The following is a 27212-nucleotide window of genomic DNA, read 5'->3' on the forward strand; positions in this document are numbered from 1 at the left end:
AAATCAACAAAAATAAATATTCCATCCATCATCTTATATTCGGTCAAAACAAAGCATTATTCTTCCGTTTCTTGCCCAAGGAAATCCGACAAACAAACCACAGAGTTACCTCCGATTAGGCTATGGTTAACACAAGCATTATAGATGATAATATCACAGCATACATGCCGTCAAAAAAATTTCACCCAAAACCTCTACCAGTTTCCACATTGGTTTTAACCAGCAATCCTACAAGAACATTATCTTGTAATGTGCAGAAAAATATCAACAGTTTTAACTTTTATCCGACTTTTAGCAAAATATCAGTGCTTCAATAAACATAAATTGCAACTAAGCTCCTATCAGAAATTATTTGCACAATTTTTTGAGTTTTGTCATGAGCTGTCATCTTCGCTAGATGACTCTTCTTCTGCCTCTTGTAGCCAATCAATAAATTTGGTAACCTGAAAAAATTGAATTCAAAAAGTATTGCTGTTACCTAGGACTTCCACTATTACAATTCCTAACGATAAAGTGCCAATGTTTTTTCAAACACCGGGACTCAAGTTGAATGATGAGAGCTTGATAACCTGGTGAGTTTAAGGAGCGAAATATAACAATATCAGAATACTTACTGATTTTCGTAATTGGTTGGGAGTTACGTCAGAAACTTCTGAAGTTTGCACTGTAGAAGGATTTTTATGCCATGATAAAATTACTTCTTCTGCTAAGATGTCATTCTCATATAATAACATCAAAATCTAGAATAGGAACACAGTAATACTTATAAACATAGTAATATTTCTAAATCACAGCTGAAGACTTTAATTTTAGCCTTCATAATATTTAATATAAATTAGTCATCGAATATCCAACTTAGGAATTTTTTTTATCTTATTAGCATTAGTCAGAAATAATAAAGTTAAATTTACCACATCTACCAGTCTGTGTCGGGCACACAGGATCAGTTAGCTAGTTATTATTTATTTCAGATGCATGAACTTGATGGTGAAGGAAGTTGTAACCGATTAGTGATTACGTGAACACCCTGCAGCGGTGTGGAGTCCAGCAATCCTCTCGGCTCTCATACATAATTATCACCCACAGGATTCAAACCCACACAGGGTAATCAGACGTGCGATCGCAAGTGTATTCCTAACGTTTAGCACGGTGCATCAACAATTTTATGATTAGTAGTAACGATATGTAAAAAATGAACAAAGCTTAAGAATATACCTTGATAAGACAATCATAAGCATGTTTGTTGCATAAGCAATATTGTTCAATTTCATTAATACATTCCATCTGTGACTGACTTGTTTTATTATAATTCATGAAAACTGGAGACATATATAACAGAACCTGAAAAGAGGAATTATTTAGTCAAATCAAGTGTTTTGATGGTGTTACTGCTTGAAATTTTCACCCAATTCCCTAGCACGGCTTGCATCCTTGCCTAGATGTTGTTCATGTCCAAAAAATAGTACATGTAAGAAAAGTTTAGCACATCATAATTCTATTTGCGATAATTTTACTGTATTGCATGCTGAAAAAATTAGTACCTTTTTCAAAGCTGGAAAGAATGGTGCACCATTGCATCTCAAATAAGAAATCTCAAATGTGGCTTTAGTAACATTTCGAATAACGTCCTGTATCGTGACATTGTAAGCATATTTTGATGAGTTAATTTCCAAAATTAAATTATCGCACTTGATACTTTCTTCTATTCCTCGTGATAAACTGTCTTTGACTTCTTTGAAAAATACTAAAAAGATAGAGCATACAAGAATCAACGTTCATGATAGAAACATGGAAAAGCAAGCGAGGTGAACCACTAGCTTAGGTTTATGTTACCAAAACAAAACCTATATTAAAAGTGGCTGATGCAAAAATTTATGTATACAGCTAATATGTTTGTACTTTAAGAGAATTTGGTCAAAGAAGCTCATGCATTCAAAATCAAAGGAGACTCATCTTTGAGCAAAGTTACGAGAGACCATTGAAATGCTATCGAAACTATATAGATTGAAATTTGATAGGTGCATTGATTTTTAAATACATTGATAAATTTTTGAGAAACAATTGACATTGGTAATACATTCAATGAACAAAACCGCCATAATGGATTGATGCCATCTTATACACTTCTTGTAAGCCCAAACTCACGGATTCATCATTAAATATCCTTGTCTAGCCCCCTGACACACCTACGCCTATCACTAATATAAAAAAAAATTTAGTTAAACTGACCCCTGTATGATTCTATTACCTGCTGGAATGAAAACTTACATGTTATTGAATTTTCTTCATTCTCATAATCCTCCATGTCACTTCCATCTGTTGAAATATCATCATCTTCTGATGATTCCGCGTCACTATATGTTGGGAACATTTTATCTCTCTCAGTGAGAGACATTCCTAAATAAGAAAGAATATTGATTCCAATCTGTGATAATGGTAATCATTAACCCTTTCCGTGTGGAACGACAAAAGTCGCTAGATTGCAGCGGGTACGTTGATGTACTCCACTGTTTTATTTAGCAATCGGTCGCAAACTGCTGGTCTAGTTTTTCCGGGTTTTAGTTTATTGATAAGAAGTCTTCTTCGAGATTAACATAAGCGACGGTAAATCTCGCTTTCGTTTACGACGGGAATTTTATTTGCGGCAGAACGAGGGAGTGTTTTTGAAATTTATGCAATGTTTTTTGGGTGGTAATAGAAGACATATTATCCCTTCTATCTACCAAAGTATTTTGAGTTAGATCACGAAATTGCTACAGCAATATTATGCTATTGTTTGCCAACCACCAAGCGGTAACAGTAAAGGATTTAGCGAATATTTCTATTTTTTATCACGGTTTGGAGTTTCAACTCCCAAGAAAATGAAATGCCTTTTTTCTATCCGGTTGGTGACTCAGACCCCCACTTTCAGAAAAACTTTTTTTTTAATCGCCAATTGCAAGCCCTTTAAATAAGCTTTCCAACGAGCCGTCAGTGGGCAGCAGAGGATCATTAGTTTTTCGTTAGTCGATCGATAAGTTGTGGGGGTACAAATGCATAAAATCGGCGTAGCAAATACGATTATTTAATAAAAAATAAAAATCGCATGGAAAGGGTTAAACAGTTTATTAATCTTTCAACAGTATGGCTTATCGTGTTCAAGCATTAGTAAACCATGTATGAGCTCAAAGGTTGTGGGGTATAAATGTGTGTGAGAAGATTGCTGACTCCTTGCCACCATAGGGTAGTTCACTTAACCAGCTACCTCCACCATCAAGTCCATGCATCTAAAAATGAATAACTGGCTAACCAATCCCATACCCATAGATTACCCAGTTTTTACATTACTGCTTCCTTATAATGATCAAGGCTCGGTTTAATGAATAATTAGGAAATAAAAATTTAACAATGTGAACTGGTAATGCACATGAAACATCCTAAATTGGAATATACTTTCAATTATTATGCAATTCGAATACGCATATATTCCTATGACCGACTATTATTGTTTTTTAGGTTTAACCAAAACCTATAAAAAAAAATAGTTAAATCACCCCAGATTCCTTCACGATTCAATTCCATTCCAACATCTTCATCTTCCATATCACTATCTATATCCTCAACTCTACTCCATAATATTCCTCGACCTCTTTCACCAACCAAAGATGGATTAATATCCTTCAAAAAACAAGAGAGTAATCTTCAAAAATATGGGAATAAAGGGTATATGATTAAAATGTCCACTGCAATGACAGCAAATATCCAGCCTGATCTTAAAATAATTGTATCAAATGTCATATGTAGGTGTGTCTGCGAATTATAAAATCCAGCAAAAGTTGAGGTAACATATTGGGCCCAGTATGACCAGAAATTTGAGTAAAAGTCAATACGATCCAGAAAACAGTTATGAAATAATAGTTTCTTGGAAAACTTTTTGCATAACTTTTTTTCTAGATAAATCTCAAATTCTACCTTCTTTTGCATATTTTCTCCTTCTGCAAAAGTTTCATCATCAATTTCAATATGAATCACAGTGTCTTCCTTCAACGTTATATTCGGACCAATTTCAACCTACAAATGAATTAAATAATAAAGTGAGGCAGATCAAAAATTAAAACCAAGTCTTAAGCTATATCAAAGAAAAAGGTAAACCTATCTTTTGCAGATAAAACCTATCTTTTTCATATATGGCTTCTATGGGGCCAAACCAACTGGTGATTATGAACAAATGTTTATTCTATTCTAGTTCTAATGTGTTTACTACAAGAAAATTGATTCATAAAACCCACTTTTGATCAGTAAAAATTACGAAAAATAATTTACCTTTGTTGCTAATACACATCCAGAAGGTATTTTAGTATTTTCATGAATGATTGAATTATTTGACAGAATGCTTTTGTCTATTGTACATTTGTCTTTCACCGTAACACCAGACCAAAGATAGGAATCTGTAAGGGATAGTAAAGAAAAATAGCCATATGAAGCATGAAAAAGAGGCAGAAGAATCGAAACTGAATTTAAATTGTTATTCCTCATGGTTCTCGCAATGGCTGTTGCTACAGGAAACCTCTTTATTAACTATCAGACAAACCATAGCCAACGGTCGCATGCCATTTGACCCACCATTTGAAGCATTTTATGCGACTGCATGCTATTGGAGAAATTTTTTTAAAGATGGAATGAGAAAAAGTAACAATAATATTGTCTTCCAGCAAATTTTAAATCATAAATGCTAACAACAACAAGTACATCATACCTTTAATAGAAACATCATCACCAATAACACAACCATTTCCAATCACAGAGTTTCTTATTCGGCAGTTATTTCCTATAATAGTATCATGTCCGATCACACAATTATCCTCAATTGAGCTATCTTTCCCCAAAGATTTGATGCTTCCAATATATACATTTCGTCGCAGATGGTGATACAGTTTTGGAGAGGAGGCCAAAGTGATATCTACAAAATAAAATGATTGGGGCATTTGTCAGCTCCATGGGGATGGAAAACTTAAATTACAGGGTAAAAAATGGCAATGAGTTGTATGCTAAAGTATGTATTCAAAGAGTTTTCTAGATACCAATTTTTAATTTGAATGAATTTTTAAGAAAATTTTCCCTAAAGATTAGCAATGCAAATTGCCAGTCTTTAAGTATAGCACTGTTAAACTGAGTTGCCCAATTAATAGTCATTCCTGGAGGAAATCCTGAATTTATGATGACACAATTTCACACAATCATAATCAAATAATTTACTACTGCAAATCCCTATCTAAAATTCATCTCAATTTTCAATATTCTAATTAATATATTTATTGCATTTATTTATTTCTATTTATCTATTTTACATCTAATTTATTGCGAAATTGGCAAACTTAAGAAAAATTTTTCTTAAGTCCCTGCATCTGAAACAAATAACTGACTAACTAATCCCCTACCGGACATGGACTGGTAACCAGACAAGAGACCGTGGTTCGCCTTTGAATATCAGCTTATCTTATCAGCTTTCTTCTCCCCCCCCGGGATTAATATATAAATCCTATTAATATAACTAATCATCTGAAATCTAAATTCCATTGAGCTATATTTCCGTTGACGTCTCTGCAAACACGGTTCCATTTTATTCAATTTCCACTGAAAATATACCTTTCTTGTTTTTTCCAGAAACTGAATTTTCTCCAGATTCGAAATCGTTATCAGGAACATAAGGGTAAATCCATCTTGAAGTAACTGCCTTGCTTATCGTATCATACATGTGAAGGGTAGATATTCTCGCTGCAAAATCTCTTTTAATTGTGTGAATGTGGATTTGATTTCCTAAAAACTGAAAATTTAGTAAGACATTATATACAGGGTGCGATAAAAAACCTTCCAGATTTCAAGTCAGGTCATTGCTATGCTGCAGTTATCCACCTAGTTTTAACCCTTTCCGTGCGGTAGGCACGTATACGTACCAACGACAAAACTCGCTAGATTGCGGCGGGTACGTTGATGTACTCCACTGTTTTATTTAGCAATCGGTCGCAAACTGTTGGTCTACTTTTTCCGGGTTTTAGTTTATTGATAAGAAGTCTTCTTCGAGATTAACATAAGCGACGGTAAATCTCACTTTCGTTTACGACGAGAATTTTATTTGCGGCGGAACGAGGGAGTGTTTTTGAAATTTATGCAAATTTCGGTGTTTTTTGGTTGGTAATAGAAGACATATTATCCCTTCCATCTACCAAAGTATTTTGAGTTATATCACGAAATTGCTACAGCAATATTATGCTATTGTTTGCCAACCACGAAGCGGTAACAGTAAAGGATTAGGCGAATATTTCTATTTTTTATCACGGTTTGAAGTTTCAACTCCCAAGAAAAAAAAATACCTTTTTTCTATCCGGTTTGTGACTCAGACCACCACTTTTAAAAAAACTTTTTTTAATTGCCAATTGCAAGCTCTTCAAATAAGCTTACCAACGAGCCGTCAGTGGGCAGCAGAGGATCATTAGTTTTTCGTCAGTCGATCGATTAGTTGTGGGGGTACAAATGCATAAAATCGGCGTAGCAAATACGATTATTTAATAAAAAATAAAAATCGAATGGAAAGGGTTAAGTACTGTAAATTTTAGTTGTTAAATTATTGCCATTTTGTCTCCAATTTTCTAATGATTACAGATTAGACATTTTTGGTAGTGATGTGATTATACCGCAATGATATTTGAGCTACTAAAAATGCTGAAAACTAAATCTAGACTGAAATGAATGAACAGTTGGAACAATGAAGAAGAAAAAAATTTGATGCATACCTCTTCATTTATCAAAATTCCTTTAATGAAATCTTCTTTAGTTTGGTAATCAAAATTATCTGTAAATAATTGAGGAACTTGGGGGGAACAGACAGCAACACCTTCATCTGATAAATCATACCGAAATTCAAAATTGGAACAAGTATTCTGCAGTAGGGTTTTCTGTAAAGTGTAAATATAATATTTCAAATTTTATAAACTTCCAGCAATCACAATTCACAAAGCATTTCGATCAATTCGCTCGCCCTTTGTAAAGATCTTGATTCTTGAGCATTGCTATATTATTATTATTCTTGTCATTTAGATCTAATGTATCTTATTTTGTATATTTATATCGAATTTATTTTTTTATATCGTATAAACAAATTGGACATTTAAATCAACCATCAGTTTTCCACCATAACAGAATTAAATAGAAATACGAAACAGAATTGGAAGCTTTTCAAAATATTTTTAACTGTGTTCACTCACAGTAAGGCAAATTGGTAACCAGAACAAAAGATTGGATGTGCTTTAATAACGAGGATATTTGATAATAATAATAATGGAGATTCAACAAATGGCACAAGAATAAAACTGTGTCTATTCATTAAAATTATTCGGAATGCTAAACGTATGTGGCCTTACCAATGGGAACTCAAATTTAGGTTTCCTTGTTAAACCGATTTTTTGATAATAAAGAACTTGTTGAGTATGAGAATCGAGAGCAACAACGATGTCATCATCTGCTGATCTCATCTCATGAGTGGGAGGACAACTACGCAAAATTAGTGTCATCAACGGCTTATTTTTATCTTTCGTCCTTCTATCCCTGAAAGCAAAATATAAACAGTGAAAAGGGTTATATTTGCCTGTTGAAAGATAGGATTTTCATATTTATTCTAGAGAAGAAAGGCGATAAGATATATATATATATATATGGCGAACCACAGCCTTTCATCCGGTTCCCAGTGCATGCTGTGTATTTTGTGCTATTTTTTTTTATAGATGACTTTATGGTGGAGAAATTTGTAACAGGTTTCGGTTACTTGAACCTCCCTATGAAAGCAAGGAGACCAGAATTCCTCTTGCACATTTATTGAATTAAATACAAGTTACTCATTATTAGGAAGACTGAGAAGACACTGCTGTTATTATCTCAATTGCCAAACAATAATGAGGCAATATTAATATTAATTTGTACACACTATTCTAAGCTAAGTCAATTATACAGCAGTATTGAACAAATGAAGTTTATTCAAAAATATGTGTTTAATCTTTCATCATTTCATCAGCTTTTAAACAATTGTCTGTGACTACGTACACAATTAGCATAGCCTACTTTATTGACGAGATATTTCGCAAATACCAACCGATGTTCTGTTAAAGCTTGCTGAAGAGACATATTCGATATCAGATCTCCTGCTACAAGAAGAAAATCTGTTTCAAACAACGATTTTTGATCGATGTCTCTCAATACATCACCCAATGATGTAAAATCTGATGACACAATAGGAGTGACTCGGCATTGAGAGGATCTGGAATAAAATTTGTCAATGATTAGTAATTTCGAACAAAAATTCCACAATTTTGCTCTAAACAAGGCGTTAGAGAACCATCCACTAATGTGCAGGAAGCTACTAACTTGAAAATTAAATTTATTGGAAAAAGGTATTCTAAAGACATATTTGTCATACTTGGTAGATAATTTCTTAACTATGTCAAAGATTTTTGATAAGCCATATTTGGATATAAATATATAAATGCAATCTAATGGTAAAAAATAAATATATTGAATTATTTGAAAAAGGTATTGTTTATTTCATTACCGGTATATAGTTTATTTAAAATATGCAAGCTTCTTATAATTCAAAAGAAACGCCATGCTTCAGCTCAATTGTAAGACAACATATGTTTGAATAAAAAATAGATCAAACAATAAACAAAGAATAAAATACAAATATGCACCGCTGGTGTTTAGGAAAATTTCAAGAAAAAATTCCTCCCTCTGGAAGTTTCAGATGGAAAATTTTCTTCGTGAAATATGTAGACAAAATTAAAATCTTATCTAAAGCTCCAGTGTGCGATCTTTTTTCAATAGATTCTTTGTATTGTGTTATATTTTTTAGACTTGTTCAAAATTTTCTGGGTTAAAGTTTTGTGGATGGAACTCTCCTAGTAGTAATGCTCATATATTTTATTCCATATTTTTTCATTTGATCTATTGTACGAATTTGGTGAAACTGTAATGAATTGGCATATTCAATAAATAATATTGATAAGCTATCATGTGATTTGAATACTGATACTGCAATGGCATTGTATAATAATAGACATTTGATCATCACACATAATGGAGATGAATTCTTTGCTTTTCTTACTTGGCTCCCCATTTGCTGTTTGCAATATAATCCTTTATCAGACCAGAGCAATGACAGCAGTAAACATAGATCTGTTGAACTCCATTTGATGACAGAAAATCTAGCGTGTAATCCAACAATGGTTTGTTTGCTAAGGGGAACAATGCCTAAAATAGAAAAGGATAATTTAGGGGCCTAAATGTTTAAACACTTGTGAGAAATGATTATGCTCATCCTGATAATCGTTTACACAAATTTCGCTATAATGAATCTACAAAATCTCAGAATATTTGAACACCTGATGACCCATTCCATTTTTTGAGTCAAGCCTCAAATCAGTGAGAAAAACCTCTCGTGTCACGTCTACATCGAGTACCTCATATTCTAATTTTTCATTAGTAAATACCATTATTCAAAACGAACGCAAAATTGTGACTCGTAAAAACATTTTTAATTGAACTCGAGATGTGTTGTCTTCATAAGTTATATTATATCTGTATATGTAATTGTTGGCTATACATATTTCAGTTTTTATAAGTGGTAAATTTGCAGTTTCAATTAAGTAATCATACTGGCGACCACTCACTACTCACCAAAGGAATGTCATCAGAAAGAGGTTGAAATTTTTCATCGAATCTGTCTGCTACAACAACAGCTTGTAAAACATTCTCTTGTTCAAAAGTTCCACCTTGAGGCTTGCCTTTCTTTGTTGAAGGCATCGCTTAGTCGTATATAAGTACTACAGCCAGGTTTTATACAACAATCTACGATAATGGCCAGTCATCAGAACACCACGAGAACTGACCGAGGAAGGACTGGCCTGACGCAACAGCAATCGCAGAATCGAATGAGCAAGAGCAAAAAGTAACCACGCCACTAGGCACTAATACCGCCTGACGCACAAAATTACTAGCATTTCTCAGTAACACTCAATCCAGAGCCATTATATAATGGCTCTGCTCAATCAATCAATTGTCGATTTGAAATGTGTGTGAAAGCATGTTATAGCCGAGAAAATACAACTAAACATTTTAATTCAGTATATCTAACTCGGGAATGGAAAAAGACTCGTAGTTAAATATACTGGTAAATTTTACAACAGCATGATTGAAAGCTAATAGAAATATAGTGGGCTTAGTTGTGATTATGACGAGTCGGTGGACAGTGAGTACCTAATCAGCATATTATCACAAAAAAATGTATATTGTACAAATGAAATCAGAATGAAAGAGTACATAAAAGGCCTAGTTATGGAAACTGTTTCCAAATAACTATACCTAATATTTTATATTAATAGCCACTGAATAAATTGTAATAGTATTCTCGCAGTCGGTGCATACGGGGTTTCACTGACTAACGCGTAGACACAGAGAAAGTACAGTATCAGCAATTAGGAACAGTTGCTTGACAATATTATAAATCATGTGTGATGTCATAATGCACAATAGACAAACTTATTCCCAAGAAACGCAAATAATTACTAGGTTAACAGAAATGATGGAAGAGAGAAACGTCGAAGAAAATCCGCGGGAGTTCGGAGACGTTATTTCAAAAATAAAGGTTGGTCATGCATTTCACCAACATAAGATATTTAATGCTACGGAGAATGATCATCTCGATAGAAATCTAAGCAAGTTATAAGCTGAGTTATGCAATTATTTAATTTTCAAATATTTTTGAGTTTTTCACCTAGGCCATAATCTACCCTTTTCAGAAAGTTCACGGAATTCTTGATCGCGTGGGGTTGAATTTGACGAATATCAAAAGCAAAGTACGTCACCATCAAAGAAGTCAATCTTGTGGAGTCGGTAAACTTGAAAATCACACGGATAAAGAGAAAGACAGGTAAGGAGGCGAATAAATCAAAATCATCATCCAGTCAGGCTTTATGAAATAGCGACTGCTGACGAAAACGTACTAACGCAAACTTTGAAAGTATCAGGCTGTAAACATAACACTATCTGTTTAAGTAATTAGAGCAAATGAACCTGAATTGTTAGCAGGAACTATGAGTAGAAAATTTTGTATATATACAAGGGTCTATGGCGGAAGAAATGACAGCACTTTCTCTTTGTACATCAAAAATACATATATTACTCGACACTGTAATATAAAAAAATTGCAATGGTTATTTAACCTTTAACTGTCGAAAACAAAATTTAAATTGTGAAATCAAAAGTATGATCAAAATTTCTCTCCTCATTATTTAATTGAAGTTTTATGTAAGTGTTGATCCAAATTTACCATATCGTTGTTTTAAATCTTATTGTTGATAATATATTGGTAACTAATTATTTCTTTTTAGGCACACGCCTTCATCAAGGTATGTCAGTCACATACCTGTGCCGTATGGGAGACTTCGTCTCAGAAACAAAGTCGCGACGTTATCTATGGCTGATCGAGATCAGGTTTGTGAATCGGAACACATTGCACCAAATTTAATAAGCACATCCAAACTTGGGGGAACATTAAATTTGTAGCTTGCCAATAACAGAGAAAAACAAAATTTTCATCGTTATTTCGACAACAACTCATGTTGTCGAACTGGTTTCAATGTTACGACCAGCTGGAATTCATAAATTTAATTATAAATTCTGTATGCTATCGAAATTAGAAATCCGTTACTAGTTTACCTTGCACAATTTTTACTAACTATGGCGTAAAAATATCAGGATGGTAAGGAGAATATGCTCCGATTTTAGGGATCCTAGAGAATATGAAATGGATATAACATGCTTAGCCAAGCCAGAGGAATTGCTGAGAAATATTTAACGTTCATGCATATCGAGAAAACGTTTATAAAACAAGAGCCGTGTTATAGTAGTTTGGCACTTCTTACTACGGTTAGAACTAAAGTATTGAACCTGTTCATGGTTAACTGAAATGCCAAGAAGTTTTCTGGCAACTAAATGTTATGAAATAAAAGTCCTAAAATTCGGATGAATCAAAACTTTTGGGACATCAATACTCAATCCGGATGTTTGAATGACTCGCCGGGTACATTGCTGTGCAACAGGATTCATTAGAATCATGAACATCTGTCAATAATGTGAGCTAAAATCCGATATATTAGACACTATCCACAAATATTTCTTTTAGAATCACGGAGGGGCATCCGGAGAAGGTGACGTTACAGTCGAAAAACATCTCAGAAATGATAGAAGAAGGGAGTCCCCATCACCGAATAGAGGAAAACAATCTGATGCGGGTATCAACTCTGAACCGGATTTACCAACACCCAGAACAGAAGAGCGCAGGTTGGCAATAGTAATATGTATATATCTATACACGGTGAATAATATGTTAAAACAGAGCATCACCCGATTAATTAAAGCAATATATATAAATCAAAACGTGTCGTATATAGTTTTAATACTTGGGTTCTATAGAACTTGGTCAATTTACTATTTCACAGAAGGCGATGTGGCTCGTTACCGGTTCCAGTAGCTCGAGCAAGAAGTGTACATAACCAACGCTACCTCAGCCAAGCAGCGGAAAACAAATTATCTTCAACAAGTTCAAATAAACGGCCAACGTATCGCAAACGTGATCGAAGATACAGCAGGGTGGTTGCCAGAAAAGTTTTGAATGAAGAAAGCGATTCTTCATGCACTACATCGGACATATTGCATGACACATTTACTACTGATGCACGCTGTTCTGAGAATAGCATAAATAAACAAGATACCAATTCTGATGACTCAAGTACCCCAACAAATTCTCCGCGGTATTCAGTGTTGCAAAAACAAACTGATGCGGATTTAAAAGTTGACGTAGCTTTGCATACTCGTTCTCGAAGCATTCCAACAAAAATAGACGGAAGAATTGAAAGACGTCTAGAAAATTATTTGAATAAAGGTCTAAAATCTGAAGTAAACATGCAACAGACTCACAGCCAACGACCGATACTAGTTGCCCGAAGAAGTCGAATACCAAGAAAAAGTCATTCAACGTTGCGAAAAGATGTACATGGAAAAGATTCAAAAACAGACGACAATCCAAAGACATCATCTCCAGCGCCTAAACTCAAACAGTCGCTCATTGATCACAAGAGAACTTTACCACACAACAAAATCAAACGAGAAAATGTCCCAAAACCCATTCGAGGTGGGAGGCGGCGTGTCCGAGATTTGCTTGAGGACCAGTGCTCTAGCGCTGAAATTGATAACAACACTACACCACACAATGACCCGCGGCCACCGGAAGATTCGTTGGTTGACACGCACGATGATGGAGAATCCCAAACTGTAGTAAACTTTTCGGACATCGACACTGGTTCGATGGTTGACACGCAATATGATGGAGTATCGGAAGCTGCAGTTAATTCTTCCGACATCGCACCCATTCGAGGTGAAACGCGGCTTGCCCTAGATTCGCTTGAGGACCAGTGCTCTAGCGCTGAAATTGATAACAACACTACACCACACAATGACCCGCGGCCACCAGAAGATTCGTTGGTTGACACGCACGATGATGGAGAATCGCAAACTGTAGTAAACTCTTCGGAAATCGACACAGGTTTTGGGAGTGAAATTTCTAGAGTTGACGAAGGATATGAGGTAACTACAGGAAGAAGCGACGACAGTAGCGCAAGTGCAACTTGGAGGTGGATAAACCGAGATGCTGCCGATGAAATTTACGAATCAGATCCAGGCAGTTCATACAGAGAAAGAATAGTATCTCCACGGGGGAGCAGCAGCACCGCGAAAGAGATTGAGAACCATGACACCAATCAGTACGATAACAACGACATACAATGTATTTCTTCTCCGTCTCTAGTGCATTCCGAAAGTGACCTTCCTGAAACGCTTTTTGGTGCAGATGACATAAAAACTGGCCGCAGCGTATCGGAAATCACGCAATTAATTGAAAATTCAGCAATCGAAAACCAAAATATGATGACTAGTCCCAAACAAGACATATTGTCTGCTGAGTTATCTTTCGACACAGATTATTCTCTGGTAAAGGACCGACTTCATAGATATTCAAATGAATTTAAGAATACTGAAATACCAAAGCTCGAATCCCCAGACCACGTACCAGTTACAAAGGGAAGAATACGTGAACAAGTTGATCTGTTCGAAAAACGAATAGAAGATGGCAATGATCCATTTTGTAGTCAAGTACCAAGTCTGTATCATGATATTGTCAAACTTGTTGACGGATATATTCTTGACGCCTGCGCCAGTTTAGAAAAAGAATCAGAGACGAAAGGTAAATGCATTATCATAAAAGGATTCGATAGCAAATATTTCAGATTAGATTTTTTGGCAGAAGTGGTTGGTTTACTACAAACGGTAAGAGAATATTCATAACTTTGGCAAGACAAGATTCGAAGCCAATTGTTCTAGCTGAACTTCAATTATGTACTCATCTTCTTTTGGATCATAAGTAATTTTGTCGAATATTTGAACATGTTTATTTAAAATATAATTCGGAAAGAGATTAATCACCTTTTGAATTTCTTTAGGTACAACTATGCCGGTGGTACCACGCTTGGATCTACAATCTCTGAATCGAGAGGAAGACGAAAAATTTGAAAAAATGCGTGGTATTGGCAGGAAAAAAGAATTGAGCGAACAAAGTACACCGTATAAAAGTTGCCTACACTCATCAATGCATACGAATTGCATACAGAAGTTTGTCTCCTCTACGAGATCGAGAATTGGTCAATTGAAGCAATCGAAGTTGTTACATATTATATGTTCGTCTTGCAAGTGTACAAAGAGGTAAACTACGAATTCATGCATTATTTTTCCTATTTGAGCTAATGAATTATGTTGACGACGCCCTGATTTGCCATTGGGCAAAGTGGGCTGGGCTGAATGATAAGAGCCTCAAATTTTACAGAGACCTCAATATTTAATTTTGAAATAATATTCGTTTTCAAGATGTTTTTTTAAATTTTGAGGGCTTGTTCAGAAACTCAACCGTATAAAAATTTCATAAAACTGATAATGAAAAAAAAACGAGAGATTGTGTGACTTTCTTATTTCTCATATATATACGATTTGTTTTTACTGGCTGGAAATAATAAACTGTGCTCGATGGACTCTTTACTATTCTTTACATATGAAAAAATTAAATCATGCCCTGGTAATTTGAATGTCGATTAAATCTGTTCTGTGTGTGGTGGCTGTTTGATTGGCATTTTCGTATAAGACTCTATACCATATCATCAAATACTTACAGGTTATGGGAGCACAGCTTTGGGCGGAGAACTAGATGCACAATTATTGGAGTGTTATACGAAATATTTTATGGCGTGACAACGTTGTCTGTAATGTTATTGATCCTGTTCATGGGAATTTCAATCCCAGAAAGAGATGATCTTCTTCGATCTAGCGAATTTATTCTTAATGACATCATAACATTTACACGTGCTGGTCCACCGAACTGTGTCGTATGATATTTATGTTGTGTTATTTTTATGTTGTTTCTACGTGACTATTATATGCATACTGACTACGTCTTCTAGCGACAAGTGCTGAATTTGGGTTTTTCTTGGGTGCATTTTGTGTGTATAATAAATACCGGTAATCATAACCTTATAAAAAAATATAATCCGTAACTGGATATTTCTAGGTTCGTAGTGCTCACTTATACAGTTGTTTATTTAACAACCTGCCCATTAACTTGATTTGTCTGTCTAAGTCTAAGCGTAAATATATACTGGTTTAAGCTATGATGAAATAGGAGTAGTTTGCGGGAAACGCTGTTAGGAGAGCGGACAAAACCGCAGCTTAGCTTTGAGGAGGCGTACAGATTTAAGATTTAAAGGTGCTGTCGAAGAAGTGGTTATGAAATAATTCACACACGTACGCACTAAAACTGCTAAAATAAAATTAAATTCAGATTCAGATTCAGATATTTATTTTTCGTCGTGCAAAAACATTGTACATTTAAACAAATGGTAAAAATTAAATAAATACATTGAAAGAAAGAGGTACAATATTTGGACTGCAATAGACGAGGGATCGCGAAAAGACTATCAAAAGTCATCATGTCAGCGACACCATTATAGAAGCAGATTAAGTCAAACAATACAGAAATAAATCAGCAAAAATAAATGAAACATTTTGGGAACTAAAATGTACGTGAGAACAGAAGATTCGATTTAATAGAAAAAAGCATTGACGAATTTAAACAACTCAACGCCATGCTCCACCGAGCACGCCAACAACAAAGAAATTGCTGACGTGCGTGACGCAGCATAATGTTGTTGACTACTTGGGGAATTCCCTGCAGCAGCAGCAGTGGAACTACTAATATAACCAATGAATTATGATTAAGAAAAAGACATATTCAATTTATTTTGGGTTGCAAAGAGCACATATATATTGGAAAATATTAAACGACATATGTGAACTACAATGGATGAAAGCATATTAAAGAAGCAATGACTATTAGAGGTAACTAAAGTTTTTGAATTTTGTCTTTGTTATAAGAGTTCATAATACAGTTATTTTGTGAAGTGACTTTCATAAGGAGCACATGCTATTAAATAATAAAATAGCAGTAATGGAAATCAATAAGGTGAAAGGATACCTAGCTTATTATAGAATCTTGAGCAAATAAAGGTAAGAAACACAAGTGCTTTGTGAGAGAAAGTCATGCTCTGTGAGCAGCACATACTATTGGAGTATACCACAGTATTGAAGAGCAAATAAAATAATAATAATACAAGGATAGTGATAGCATATCATGAGAATAATGACAAGATGAAGGTAACACCCATAATTTGAAAAAAGTGAGTTTCAAACAGTCTGAGATACATTTCAACTCTGCCAGCCTACTGACAGATATAAGAATTTAAGTAAAGAAATTTTAGTGCTTTTTTGAATGAATTATAAGTCTTAGAGCGAAGTGTGTCTTGGAGCGTATTCCAGAGTTTCACACCGATGAATTTAATAGAGCTTTGTGAACGATTGGTAGAAAAGCGAGGCACATGGTATGAGCTATTGGCAGCGGAACGAGTTGAATGAGAGTGAACACTCATCTGTTTGACAAAATAGTATTTAAAAGCCATAGGCAGTTTATTGTTTAGGTGTTGGTGCATGAGTTTCAGTATCTCGATTTTATAAATGTCTGACATTTTGATTATTTGATTCTTATGGTAAAGAGGATCTAATCTTGACATTGGTCCAGCATGGGTCAAAGCACGGATAGCCCTGTTCTGTAATACTTCAATCCGGTGTAACAAAGTTTTATTAGCTGATCCCCAAGCTATAATACCATATTGCAAATGAGATTGAAACAGAGCGAAGTATATCATGCGTAACGTAGACAAAGAAGTATAACGCCTAAGCCGATAAAGCATTCCTACCGCCTTGGCTAATTTAACAGCAGTGTTGGTTATTTGAATGTCCCATTGCAGTTTGTTATCAATGTGGATGCCAAGATATTTGAATGAGCTAACGTTGTCAAGAATAGTTCCTTCAATCTCAATTTTCACAGATGTCTGTGATTTGGATTTACTTGGAGCAAACAACATAGTTTTTGATTTATTTACATTTAATGTTAATTTGTTTTGTTTCATCCAATTTGCTACTTTTCTTATTTCAGTGTTCACTCTGGACTGAAGCAACAACAAGAGATTAAAAATCTTTCAATTTTGTTCCAAATCAAAGGCACACTTGTAAAGTCAAAAATATTATCTTTAGTATGCCTTTTAGATTAACAAGTCGGATATTGTCTCATATCATCACAGGGGAATCACCTACCACAAAAAGACGAACATTTGGTCCGGCGAGCGTCTTTAATGAGTCATTGTGAATGATAATTGATAACCCTAGAGTCAGCGGGGTGTAGTTAAATAATTGGTAATATATTCCATATATATTCCAACATTACAAAAATAGATTTAAATATTATTGTGTTTTTACTTTCAATTACTAGATATAAGATATGAATTCAGAGAAATTCTGTTATATTTGAAGGTAGTACCCCCAGGCCCCAATCACCACATAGTTATCAAACAAGTAACAGCAGCAATCATTTATAGACTCAACATTAGAAAAGGAAAAAAATCACCTAATCTCGTGAGAGAATTTGAAATACTAAAGAATTGTCTTTGAATTGTGAATCAAGTAGAGAGAGAGAGAGAGTTTATTTGTTTTGTCCACCAGAAAACATACACAACAAAAAAAATATGAATTTAGTTTTAATATGTATAAAAATGTCTAATATATTTAAAAAAAAAAAAAATTGGTATTTTATTTTATCATAGAAAAAGAGAATCAACTACAAATAAATCCTTACCACGAAGTTTTGTTGTGGATAGGATAGGATTTACATATTTATCCCGGGGGAGAGGAAAGCCGATAAGACGGCTTATCCATATGGCGAACCACGGCCTCTCGTCCGGTTACCATTCCAAGTCGGGTATGGGATTAGATTTACTGTATTGTTTGTTTTCGAAAGCATGGACTTGGTGGTGGAGGAAGCTGAACCACCCAACGACGGCGAGGAGTCCAGCAATCCTCTCGCACATAACCATCCCTGCATGGGATTTTAACCTGCGACCCCACGCAGAGTAGTTAGAGGTGCGGTGGCGAGCGTATTCCCAACACTTAGCCCGTTAAGCCACACCGCCGCGCCATACATACAGTTCATACATACATGAAATATACAGTTCTGTAGTTATATAACGGTCGACCACGGTCTGACGGTGCTTCAAGTTCAATCGTTTTGTTTCATGGCGAAGTTAAAGTCAATGATTTTATGTAATTTCTTTCCAATACAGCAATATGATTTACTAAGGGACAGGTCAAAATTAGAATCTACAACTACTATTTACTTTAATCTTGTTTGAAATAATAAAAAAAAAACGATTATATTATTAATAAATTAAATATTGAGGTTGAAATTCAATTTTGACACAAGAGAGTTTGTTTCGTTTAGCAAAAAAGACAGTCAACCATACTGAAAAACTTATAAGAGCTATAGCAATATGGGTGACTGGGTAAAGCTGTTTTTACCACTAAAACTCTTATAGCTGTATAGAGTTTTTTTCATCATCATTGAATAAAAGCACCGTGTATGCAGTAATCTTACAGTCATAATAAGAATGTGCATTGTACTCCTAAACTTGTAATTTTTTCATCGCAGAGTATTTGGTTGTAACATGTTGCGATACAGAGCATATCGTGCTTTAAGGCAATGGTGTGCACCACAAAGATGCTTGGCAACTAAAAATTCTGTTTCAAAACTTTTAAAGTTAGGTAAACTCAATCATGTCGCAATAGCTGTGCCGAACTTAGAGAGAGCCACAGCACTTTATGAGGATGTGTTAGGAGCGGATGTAAGCAAAAAACAGGATCTACCCGAGCACGGAGTTACCACTGTCTTCGTTAATTTACCAAACACGAAGCTGGAACTTTTATATCCACTTGGTGAAAACAGCCCCATAGCGGGATTTTTGTCGAAAAACAAAAGTGGTGGCCTTCATCATATCTGCATAGAAGTGGAAGATATACATGTAGCTGTGGAAGCATTGAGAGAAAATGGAATTAGAACTCTTACCCAAGAACCTAAAATAGGTGCTCATAACAAACCAGTAATATTTTGTCATCCAAAAGATTGTGATGGAATTCTACTTGAACTGGAGCAAGAATAGAATAAGCGGAAAATTATATCCACAAAAATACATTATTCCACATTGTTCAACTAACCTGCATCTCAAAATTTACATATGAAAGAAAAAATGGAAAGACAAAACAATAACTCAAAATACATACAGGAGATGATTAATACATAAGATTACCTCAAAATATATATGGATGTAAATTCTCTCCAAGCAAAGAGTTAAAGATACCCGTACTGAAAGCCCATAACAAATAGAGACTTGACCTATATATATACTCTTTTGATTATTACTTTCAAATTCAGCAATTGCAGTTCATTAGTGATGGCTAGTTCACAAGGGCAGAAATTTGCAAACAAAAACTCATTTGTCTGGAATTACATCATACATATTGCGTCAGATAATAAATTGTATCGTACTAACTATTATCAATTTATTTATCTGTTTTCATTTTTTCCATTATTCATAAATGAGCTAAATCTTTTAAAATATGATACGAAACGTGTTTTGATAGTGTAATAGCAACAAATGTGACATAGTAGCCATGCGTGTGCACTTATACATAACTGTTTCTATATTGCTTCAATTTCAGATCAACTCCTTGGATTTTTTTAATAGCGTGTTTTAAGATCATGGTCGAGAGAATATCTATTCCAGATTTGTTGAATGAGGATAGAATAATAAAAATATGTGCACCTATGGTTCGATATTCTCGTCGAGCATTTAGAATGCTTGTGAGAAAATATGGATGTGATTTGGCATACACACCGATGATCATATCAAACTCTTTTGCACAATCGAAACAATGCAGAGATAATGAATTTCAACCGCATGAACTCGATCGACCCTTGGTGGTGCAGTTTGCTGCGAGCAATGCAAAAGACTTTGCGGATGCAACTGAAATCGTCTTTCCAGATGTGGACGGAGTTGGTTTGAACTGTGGCTGCCCACAACGCTGGGCAATGGCTGAAGGATATGGGGCCAAATTGATTAAAAACCCCGAATTAGTACGAGATATCATTAAAACAACAAGAAATAGAATCCCAAGTAATGACTTTTCAATATCAGTCAAGATACGGATTCTTGAAACTGAAGAAGGAACAGTGGACATGTGCAGGCAATTTGAAAGCGCTGGTGCGTCATATATAGCAGTTCATGGCAGAACAACAAAAGAAAGAAATCAACCTCCTCATTATGACATCATAAAGTCAATTAAAGATTCTGTTGATATTCCAGTCGTTGCAAACGGCGGTATCAAAACTCCACATGATATTGAAAGAATACATGAAATCACAGGTCTCCGAAGCCTTCCCTTTCTAAATAATATGGCAGTAGATTTATTTTCATTTGGAACACAAAGGAATGTCCAAAAAACTTGGTTTGGCACATTCCTCATTTTAGTATTAAAACCATAAATGTTACTCATCAAAATTAGCAATTACTACCGAAATATAAAGACAGGGAAATCCACCCATTGTGATATAATTCTTGCCTTAAATTTCTAGAATTAACATAGGTGATCAGACATGCTTTCATTCCCAAATAGCTCACATGGTGTTTGGCGCAGGATCTTGGTATTTTACTATTTTGGCATGGTTTACTGAAATGAGGGAACCTGTTGTTTGTAAATATGTTAGTAAAAGTTAATAAGACAATTTAAATTTTGATACTTGCATGCCAGATTCACCTCCTAATAATTTTGTTACGTTATATATCTTTAGGTGTGAATGGAGTGATGGTCGCCCAAGGTTTATTGAACAATCCAGCAATGTTTGGTGGATATGAAAAAACTCCTGTACAATGCATTGAAGATTGGCTATCTGTGACTGAACAGTTTGAAACCATATTTCAGCACTTTCATAATCACTTAATATATATGCAAAAATACACCACCCCTAAGTGGGAAAAGCAAGTTTTTAACAACCTCAAACATAAAAAGGACATACTGGACTACCTATCTCTAAAATATGAATTATAATGACACGCCATGGACAGTGTGATGCGATCGCTTCAGCTATGGTGGTGAGTGCTACCGATGTTGAGAAAAATTTTATCAATCCTGATACAGTGCAATAAATTTTGAATAGTTGTGCTTGTATCAATAAATGTACGTTAGGTTTTTACAAGTCGTAGTAGCCTCCTACTGTCTGTCTGATATCTGTTGAAATATGTGCTCTGGCTGGTACAGTGCGCTGAACACACTTTAATAATAATTGCTGGTCAGGATTGCATAATTAGTGCAAGTACTCTTTCGCTCACTACATTCAAAATTACAAATGTACATATAACCTGTTTAAGATGGTGCTGACATGAAACTTTATCCAGGAGCCCCGACTTAATTGAGTTTGGATTAGAGCAGGGGTGGGCAAGGTATTTCGACCAGGGGCCAAAATTTTTGCCCAACTAGATAAGACTGTTGGCCATGTAAGTGTGACATAAAAAGTTACATTATATGAACAATATTTACAGTGTTACATAGGCAAGAAATGAAAATTTGGTTTTCGTATTGCCGTGGCATGGGTCGGATTTGGCCCAGGGGCCATAGTTTTCCCAAGTCGGGACTAGAGCCACGATTTATCAAAGACTCCAGTATTCGAATGATATTGATTTATACTTAAACTGAGCACTTGTGGGGTCAGGCCAGAGTGACTTGCAATTTGGGTTATGGACGCCCATCAAGCACCAATAAATTACCAGCTACTTGTTCCACACTGCCTTTACCATAGCGGTTCAATAATATGCATCAGTACAAATAGGGATACAGTATGTTTGTATTATTATATGGATAATTATGCCGCCATGTATAAACAAAATGGAACAGAGCATTTGTCGAATTCTAAAATTTTCTCTTTTGTTGAAATTCTTTGTCAATTGTACAAATTTGATTAGGGAAGACCATATTTATTTCATCTATGAGTGTCGCTGCCGATTCCAGTCGCCAGAGAAAATAAATGAAGAACTATTCGGTAAACATTATTTTTTTTCTTTCGTTTTCTTCGACTTGATCTTTCTTTTTCCACTGGATATCCTTAATTTTTTAGACTTGTTTCGTGATCCCAAACCAACCATATTCCACATTGCTTTTTTCTGTTCTCTTCTCCTTTTACAGTCACGCAGATACTCCAACTCACCCATGTCCATATCACGGATATCTTCATGATTATCATTGTAATACACTGGAAGTCCGAGAGAATTATCAGTTTTAATATTCAACGAGCAAACATTATTCCAACCCCTCGGAGCGCTTTTCGCAACTTCAACTGCACACGCCATAATATTATCAACAATTTGTGACACTGAGAAAGTCATTTTCCCCGCTGTCATAATGCTGGATGATCCATTACCAGACATAAACCATCTAGTGTTTCCAACGACATCGGAAATCTCCTTGCGAAGATCATCACATTCTATATCAACGGGCCACGGATGTTTTCGTTTTTCAAACAAATATTTCCCTAGTAATTTTGGTAAACGATGAGATATAGATTTATCACAAAGAAATAGGTCGTACATATCCACCAATTTTCTTCTTGATTCATACTGTCTGTAATCCAATCTCACTTGTCGAATGGGCATAAACTTTGTAATTGCAGATACTCCTTTTTCATTTAGAAGATTTTTATAATACTCTTCTGATTTTTCAGCATCATCCTCATCAAAATCAGGTGTGAAAAGACATATTTCAGAGTCTTTATATAATTCATGGGGCAACTTTATATATACAGACTTTTCTTTTACAGCAGGAATTTTGTGCAGCGTAACTTGGAGCTGTATGCAATTATGTTCTTCAAGTAAAGCTTTTTCATTTTCCTTTTTTTGTGCTTTAGCGATGTATTCTTTCAAGGCTTTCACAGCCTTCGTTACTTGACCCTTATCCAGGGGACATGTAGTTTTCCAAGAATCATCCATTATGAGTTAAAAGTGTACTGTTTGGCAGTTTCATTTGACTGTAATAAAATTTAATTTTATTAAATATGGTAACAGCTAGCCTATCTGGTTTTCTAAATGTCCAACAATTTATCAATTCAAATTACGAATATGATATCTGGATTCTCAGCGTATGGCGGTACTGATAGACAAACTCTCAAGCAGAGCAATAATTCTTTCAGTCTGTGGACCGCGCTTTCCCTAAAGCCTGAAAGTCCATCTTAAAAATTATTATGAGTTTGGAAGTCAATAAGAATTCAGATTAATTTTTATTAATCTCAGTAATATTACATTCACATGAAATTGTAACAGTCTATTGTGGGTATTATTATTATAAGAGCCACATTCAACAAGAAACCTATGCGCAGATGCGGCTGTATGCTGGAATGAGTTGTACCAATGCCCTGTCTGACTAAATGAACACAAGTATTAAACTTTTGAAATGTTCACGTGGTTTTTTCATTTCACCATCATGCTCACTTATATCCAGGTTTAAAATGCTCTTACCGGTAACCACTAACAGTCTAAACACAGAATCCAATGCCAATGCGGAGATCAGATGTTTGCACACAGTAGGCTACCGTGTACTGTTTGAGAGATTTGACTCGGGAATTCACGTGGGTCAGTAGAGCGACCGAGAGCGACATGCCAGATTCAGTTTTCCGGTTAATTAAGTAAGTAAGTGTTAAATGTTTTCCAAATTGCTTCTAAATTTTAGAATTGTTTATCATCATCCAAAAGCGCTTATTTTCGGGAAATATCTTATATTTTCATTTATTAAAAATAAAAATTTACAAAGTGGAGAATTACGAGATTTTCAAATATACAAAAATAAAACCGATATCCATTTACTTATGAATACCCCGTTCTTATTCAAAACAACTGCAAAACATGGAACATCAATCATTTAAAATATGTAGGAGAGATTTCTTGCTATCGAATTTTAAAAATTCAGGCTAGGTCTTATTTTCGGGAAACCACGGTACACGCATGGGGTTAAAACCATACAAACATCAAGGACAGTAGGATAGGATAGGAGGATAGGATTTACATATTTATCCCGGGGGAGAGGAAAGCCGATAAGACGGCTTATCCATATGGCGAACCACGGCCTCTCGTCCGGTTACCATTCCGAGTCGGGTATGGGATTAGTTTTACTGTATTGTTTGTTTTCGGAAGCATGGACTTGGTGGTGGAGGAAGCCGTAACCGACCAGCGGTTACGTGAACCACCCAACGACGGCGAGGAGTCCAGCAATCCTCTCGCACATAACCACCATGGGATTCGAACCTGCGAACCCACGCAGAGTAATTAGAGGTGCGGTGGCGAGCGTATTCCTAACGCTTAGCCCGTTGAGCCACACCGCCGCGAAATTAAATTTTTTCGTTATCATAATTGGCATAAGAAACAAATATGGCGCATACAAAATTCAATGGATCTTTCCCCCGGGCATCGATTTCCTTGTTTACTTCCTGGCATTGGCCAATCAGCAAGATGCAAAAAGTGACGTAACAATGCTCCCTTTTCGCATTCGCTCAGACACTTCTCTCACTCAGACAGATTTTCAAGTGTGGTCGTAAACATTACCTCGTTTTCGCGTTTTTATACTCTATTCGTTAGTTTTCAGTCGTGTTTCGGAAACTCAAATATGAACCAGATAATGCAATGATCACTCTGTCTTCCTATGAGTTTTAATTTGATTGCGGTTATAAAAAATCAGTGTAGAAATAGCTGTGATAGACTAGGCTAAAAAAATTTACCGGTAGGCTACTTTAAAAAAAAACAGATGTTTGCGACGCATATCCCGTTTTACAGGTGCCAACTCGCAAAAGCACTATTAAAAGAGCCCCATAGATGTTGCAATGGTTAAGTATAGGAAGAATTTTTGGGGGGTCAAATGTCGGCGAGAGGTCCATTGCAGGGCTATGTTGTTAAAATATGGTGGCATAGGAAGCAAATTTGAAATTTTTATGAAGATGAGGCCTAATTTTATGAACATTTCACTATTGTCTTGTAAGCGTACGGCAATGCTGTTTTCCTACTAGATATGTAAATATTCAACAGGAAACGTACAAATGATACTATGATTTAAGGCAAACAGTACTTACCAAAATGATAGTAAACGGACTTCGATACAATTATTGCCAAAATATCGTAAAGTCTACAAAAAGTTCTGAGCTTTTTTGCTATTTTATTAGAAATTCTACTTTTACACATTACCTGCAAGAATGAATCAATCAAATGCAAAGGATATGTCATTTTATGGTTAATTGTTTCATCTCGATAATCTTGTCCTTTTTGATTTATATGGAAGAGCTAAAACAAAAATTCATCCTCGATAATATTTGAATTCTGAGTAGGGGGCGATCTATGGATGTTTCCACAAGCATCAGCTTCCTTTTTTACTACGTGACATTGGCCGATCAGCAAGATGCAAAAAGTGACGTAACAATGCATCCGCTCAGACACTTTTCTCACTCAGACAGATTTTCAGGCGTGGTCGGGGAACATTACCTCGTTTTTTTGAATTTTATTCGTTAGTATTCAGTTGTGTTTCTAAAATTTAAATACGAATCAAATAATTCAATGATCACTTTGTCTTCTTGGGAGACTTAGTTTAACTGCAGTAATCAAAAATTAGTGTGGAAAAATTAGCAGTAACAGACTAGGCCAGTGGTTCTTAACTTTTTGAGCCGCGCCCCCCTTTGAAAAATTTAACAAACTTCGCGCCCCCCTATTTTTGCTTTGAAAAAATACTTTTGTGATGGGCAGGTTGCTATATATTAAGATGGCGCTATAAGAGTGTTGGTCTCATAGCGTCATTGCTCAGATTGTTTAGACATAAAACGCTTCGGAGTACAACTTCGTCATTCACTGTCGTATGTATAAAGCTAAATAATGGTTGGCCATCATACATTCTCGTTTTTCCCCTCAGTTTGCAATACCTGGCAAAGTCAAACTAATTTTTAAGTAAAACTAAACACGCAATAAACCTATGCTTTAATGTATTTTCTGCTTAAACGTTCACATAAGACACGTAAAATTTCAATCAATTGTTTACTTCATCACTATTGAACGATGCCAAAATTATTTACAGTGTGTTAAAAATAAGCAACAATTACAGACTTCTTGGCGTGCCTAACGTTTCAAACAAAATGGAGAAGTACAAATGAATTTATGTAAATTTAAAAGCAGTTCATTTTTCAATAGTTATTATGCATGTGGACGTTTCCCCGGCCCTTGGCCACTGAAAATAAAGTCGCCAACGCGTTTGCGATTGCATTTTGTTTAAATCTCGATTGTTTTCGTAAGCGTGGCGTGCTATTTAAGCCGTAAAAAACTTGATTTCGGTGTTTATTCTCCCCAAATCAGAAATTTCTCTCGACATATTCTTGTGTCGCGAAGACAATTATAATTACTTTTTCTGTTTTCGAATAGAACCCTGACACCTCTGGGGAAAACGAGTTAGTTTTTATTATATAATCATCAGCGACGAGATGCTATAGATAGAATAAAGTAGTGAATCTGCAACCAAATATTTCTTTATTGTAAAAGCGAGATTATAAAATACTAAGAATAAAACGGAAAACA

The 27212-nt window shown here is 35.2% G+C and overlaps 5 protein-coding genes across 6 annotated transcripts; 3 read left to right on the top strand and 2 right to left on the bottom strand.

The window, feature by feature from the left end:
* Positions 1-15: 15 nt before the first annotated feature.
* On the bottom strand, positions 16-10018 carry LOC120340692 (translation initiation factor eIF2B subunit epsilon-like). The gene is made up of 15 exons (XM_078119899.1): positions 9703-10018; positions 9131-9276; positions 8123-8287; positions 7398-7581; positions 6771-6932; positions 5626-5803; positions 4736-4939; positions 4303-4427; positions 3952-4050; positions 3534-3657; positions 2269-2397; positions 1542-1744; positions 1216-1341; positions 615-740; positions 16-443 (listed from the first exon to the last, which is right to left on the bottom strand). The coding sequence occupies exons 1-15, from the start codon at positions 9826-9828 to the stop codon at positions 375-377; spliced, it is 2166 nt and encodes a 721-aa protein (XP_077976025.1). The 5' UTR covers positions 9829-10018; the 3' UTR covers positions 16-374.
* Positions 10019-10579: 561 nt separating this feature from the next.
* On the top strand, positions 10580-15646 carry LOC120340882 (uncharacterized). The gene is made up of 7 exons (XM_078119898.1): positions 10580-10669; positions 10824-10954; positions 11415-11517; positions 12209-12366; positions 12525-14323; positions 14580-14838; positions 15302-15646. Exons 1-7 carry the CDS (start codon positions 10604-10606, stop codon positions 15516-15518), a joined length of 2733 nt encoding a protein of 910 aa, XP_077976024.1. The 5' UTR covers positions 10580-10603; the 3' UTR covers positions 15519-15646.
* Positions 15647-19180: 3534 nt separating this feature from the next.
* Positions 19181-20285, top strand: LOC120340798 (ethylmalonyl-CoA/methylmalonyl-CoA epimerase-like). Its single transcript, XM_039409166.2, has one exon. The coding sequence runs from the start codon at positions 19236-19238 to the stop codon at positions 19725-19727; it is 492 nt and encodes a 163-aa protein (XP_039265100.2). The 5' UTR covers positions 19181-19235; the 3' UTR covers positions 19728-20285.
* A 34-nt stretch (positions 20286-20319) lies between these two features.
* Positions 20320-21820, top strand: LOC120340796 (tRNA-dihydrouridine(20a/20b) synthase [NAD(P)+]-like). Its single transcript, XM_039409163.2, has 2 exons — positions 20320-20990; positions 21416-21820. Exons 1-2 carry the CDS (start codon positions 20327-20329, stop codon positions 21670-21672), a joined length of 921 nt encoding a protein of 306 aa, XP_039265097.2. The 5' UTR covers positions 20320-20326; the 3' UTR covers positions 21673-21820.
* A 627-nt stretch (positions 21821-22447) lies between these two features.
* Positions 22448-25859, bottom strand: LOC120340797 (ribosomal L1 domain-containing protein 1-like). 2 transcript variants are annotated; one of them, XM_039409165.2, is made up of 2 exons: positions 25842-25859; positions 22448-23641 (listed from the first exon to the last, which is right to left on the bottom strand). In XM_039409165.2, the coding sequence occupies exon 2, from the start codon at positions 23601-23603 to the stop codon at positions 22668-22670; it is 936 nt and encodes a 311-aa protein (XP_039265099.2). In that variant the 5' UTR covers positions 23604-23641; positions 25842-25859; the 3' UTR covers positions 22448-22667. The 2 variants fall into 2 exon arrangements, with proteins under 2 accessions (XP_039265099.2, XP_039265098.2); XM_039409164.2 differs by lacking the exon at positions 25842-25859 and adding an exon at positions 24129-24255.
* Between the last annotated feature and the right edge of the window lie 1353 nt (positions 25860-27212).

Source organism: Styela clava, chromosome 14 (assembly GCF_964204865.1).
Source record: "Styela clava chromosome 14, kaStyClav1.hap1.2, whole genome shotgun sequence".
In the NCBI taxonomy this organism is placed as follows: Eukaryota; Metazoa; Chordata; class Ascidiacea; order Stolidobranchia; family Styelidae; genus Styela; species Styela clava.

Coding starts and splice junctions, on each gene's coding strand:
- LOC120340882 (XM_078119898.1), top strand. CDS start 10,604: ATGATGGAAGAGAGAAACGTCGAAGAAAATCCGCGGGAGTTCGGAGAC. Junction 10,670..10,823: donor ACGTTATTTCAAAAATAAAG/GTTGGTCATGCA, acceptor TACCCTTTTCAG/AAAGTTCACGGAATTCTTGA. Junction 14,839..15,301: donor TCTTGCAAGTGTACAAAGAG/GTAAACTACGAA, acceptor AAATACTTACAG/GTTATGGGAGCACAGCTTTG.
- LOC120340798 (XM_039409166.2), top strand. CDS start 19,236: ATGTTGCGATACAGAGCATATCGTGCTTTAAGGCAATGGTGTGCACCA.
- LOC120340796 (XM_039409163.2), top strand. CDS start 20,327: ATGGTCGAGAGAATATCTATTCCAGATTTGTTGAATGAGGATAGAATA. Junction 20,991..21,415: donor AAGAATACATGAAATCACAG/GTCTCCGAAGCC, acceptor ATATATCTTTAG/GTGTGAATGGAGTGATGGTC.
- LOC120340692 (XM_078119899.1), bottom strand. CDS start 9,828: ATGCCTTCAACAAAGAAAGGCAAGCCTCAAGGTGGAACTTTTGAACAA. Junction 5,804..6,770: donor GAATTTTGATAAATGAAGAG/GTATGCATCAAA, acceptor CTAAATTTTCAG/TTTTTAGGAAATCAAATCCA. Junction 4,940..5,625: donor TTCTGGAAAAAACAAGAAAG/GTATATTTTCAG, acceptor TTTATTTTGTAG/ATATCACTTTGGCCTCCTCT.
- LOC120340797 (XM_039409165.2), bottom strand. CDS start 23,603: ATGGATGATTCTTGGAAAACTACATGTCCCCTGGATAAGGGTCAAGTA.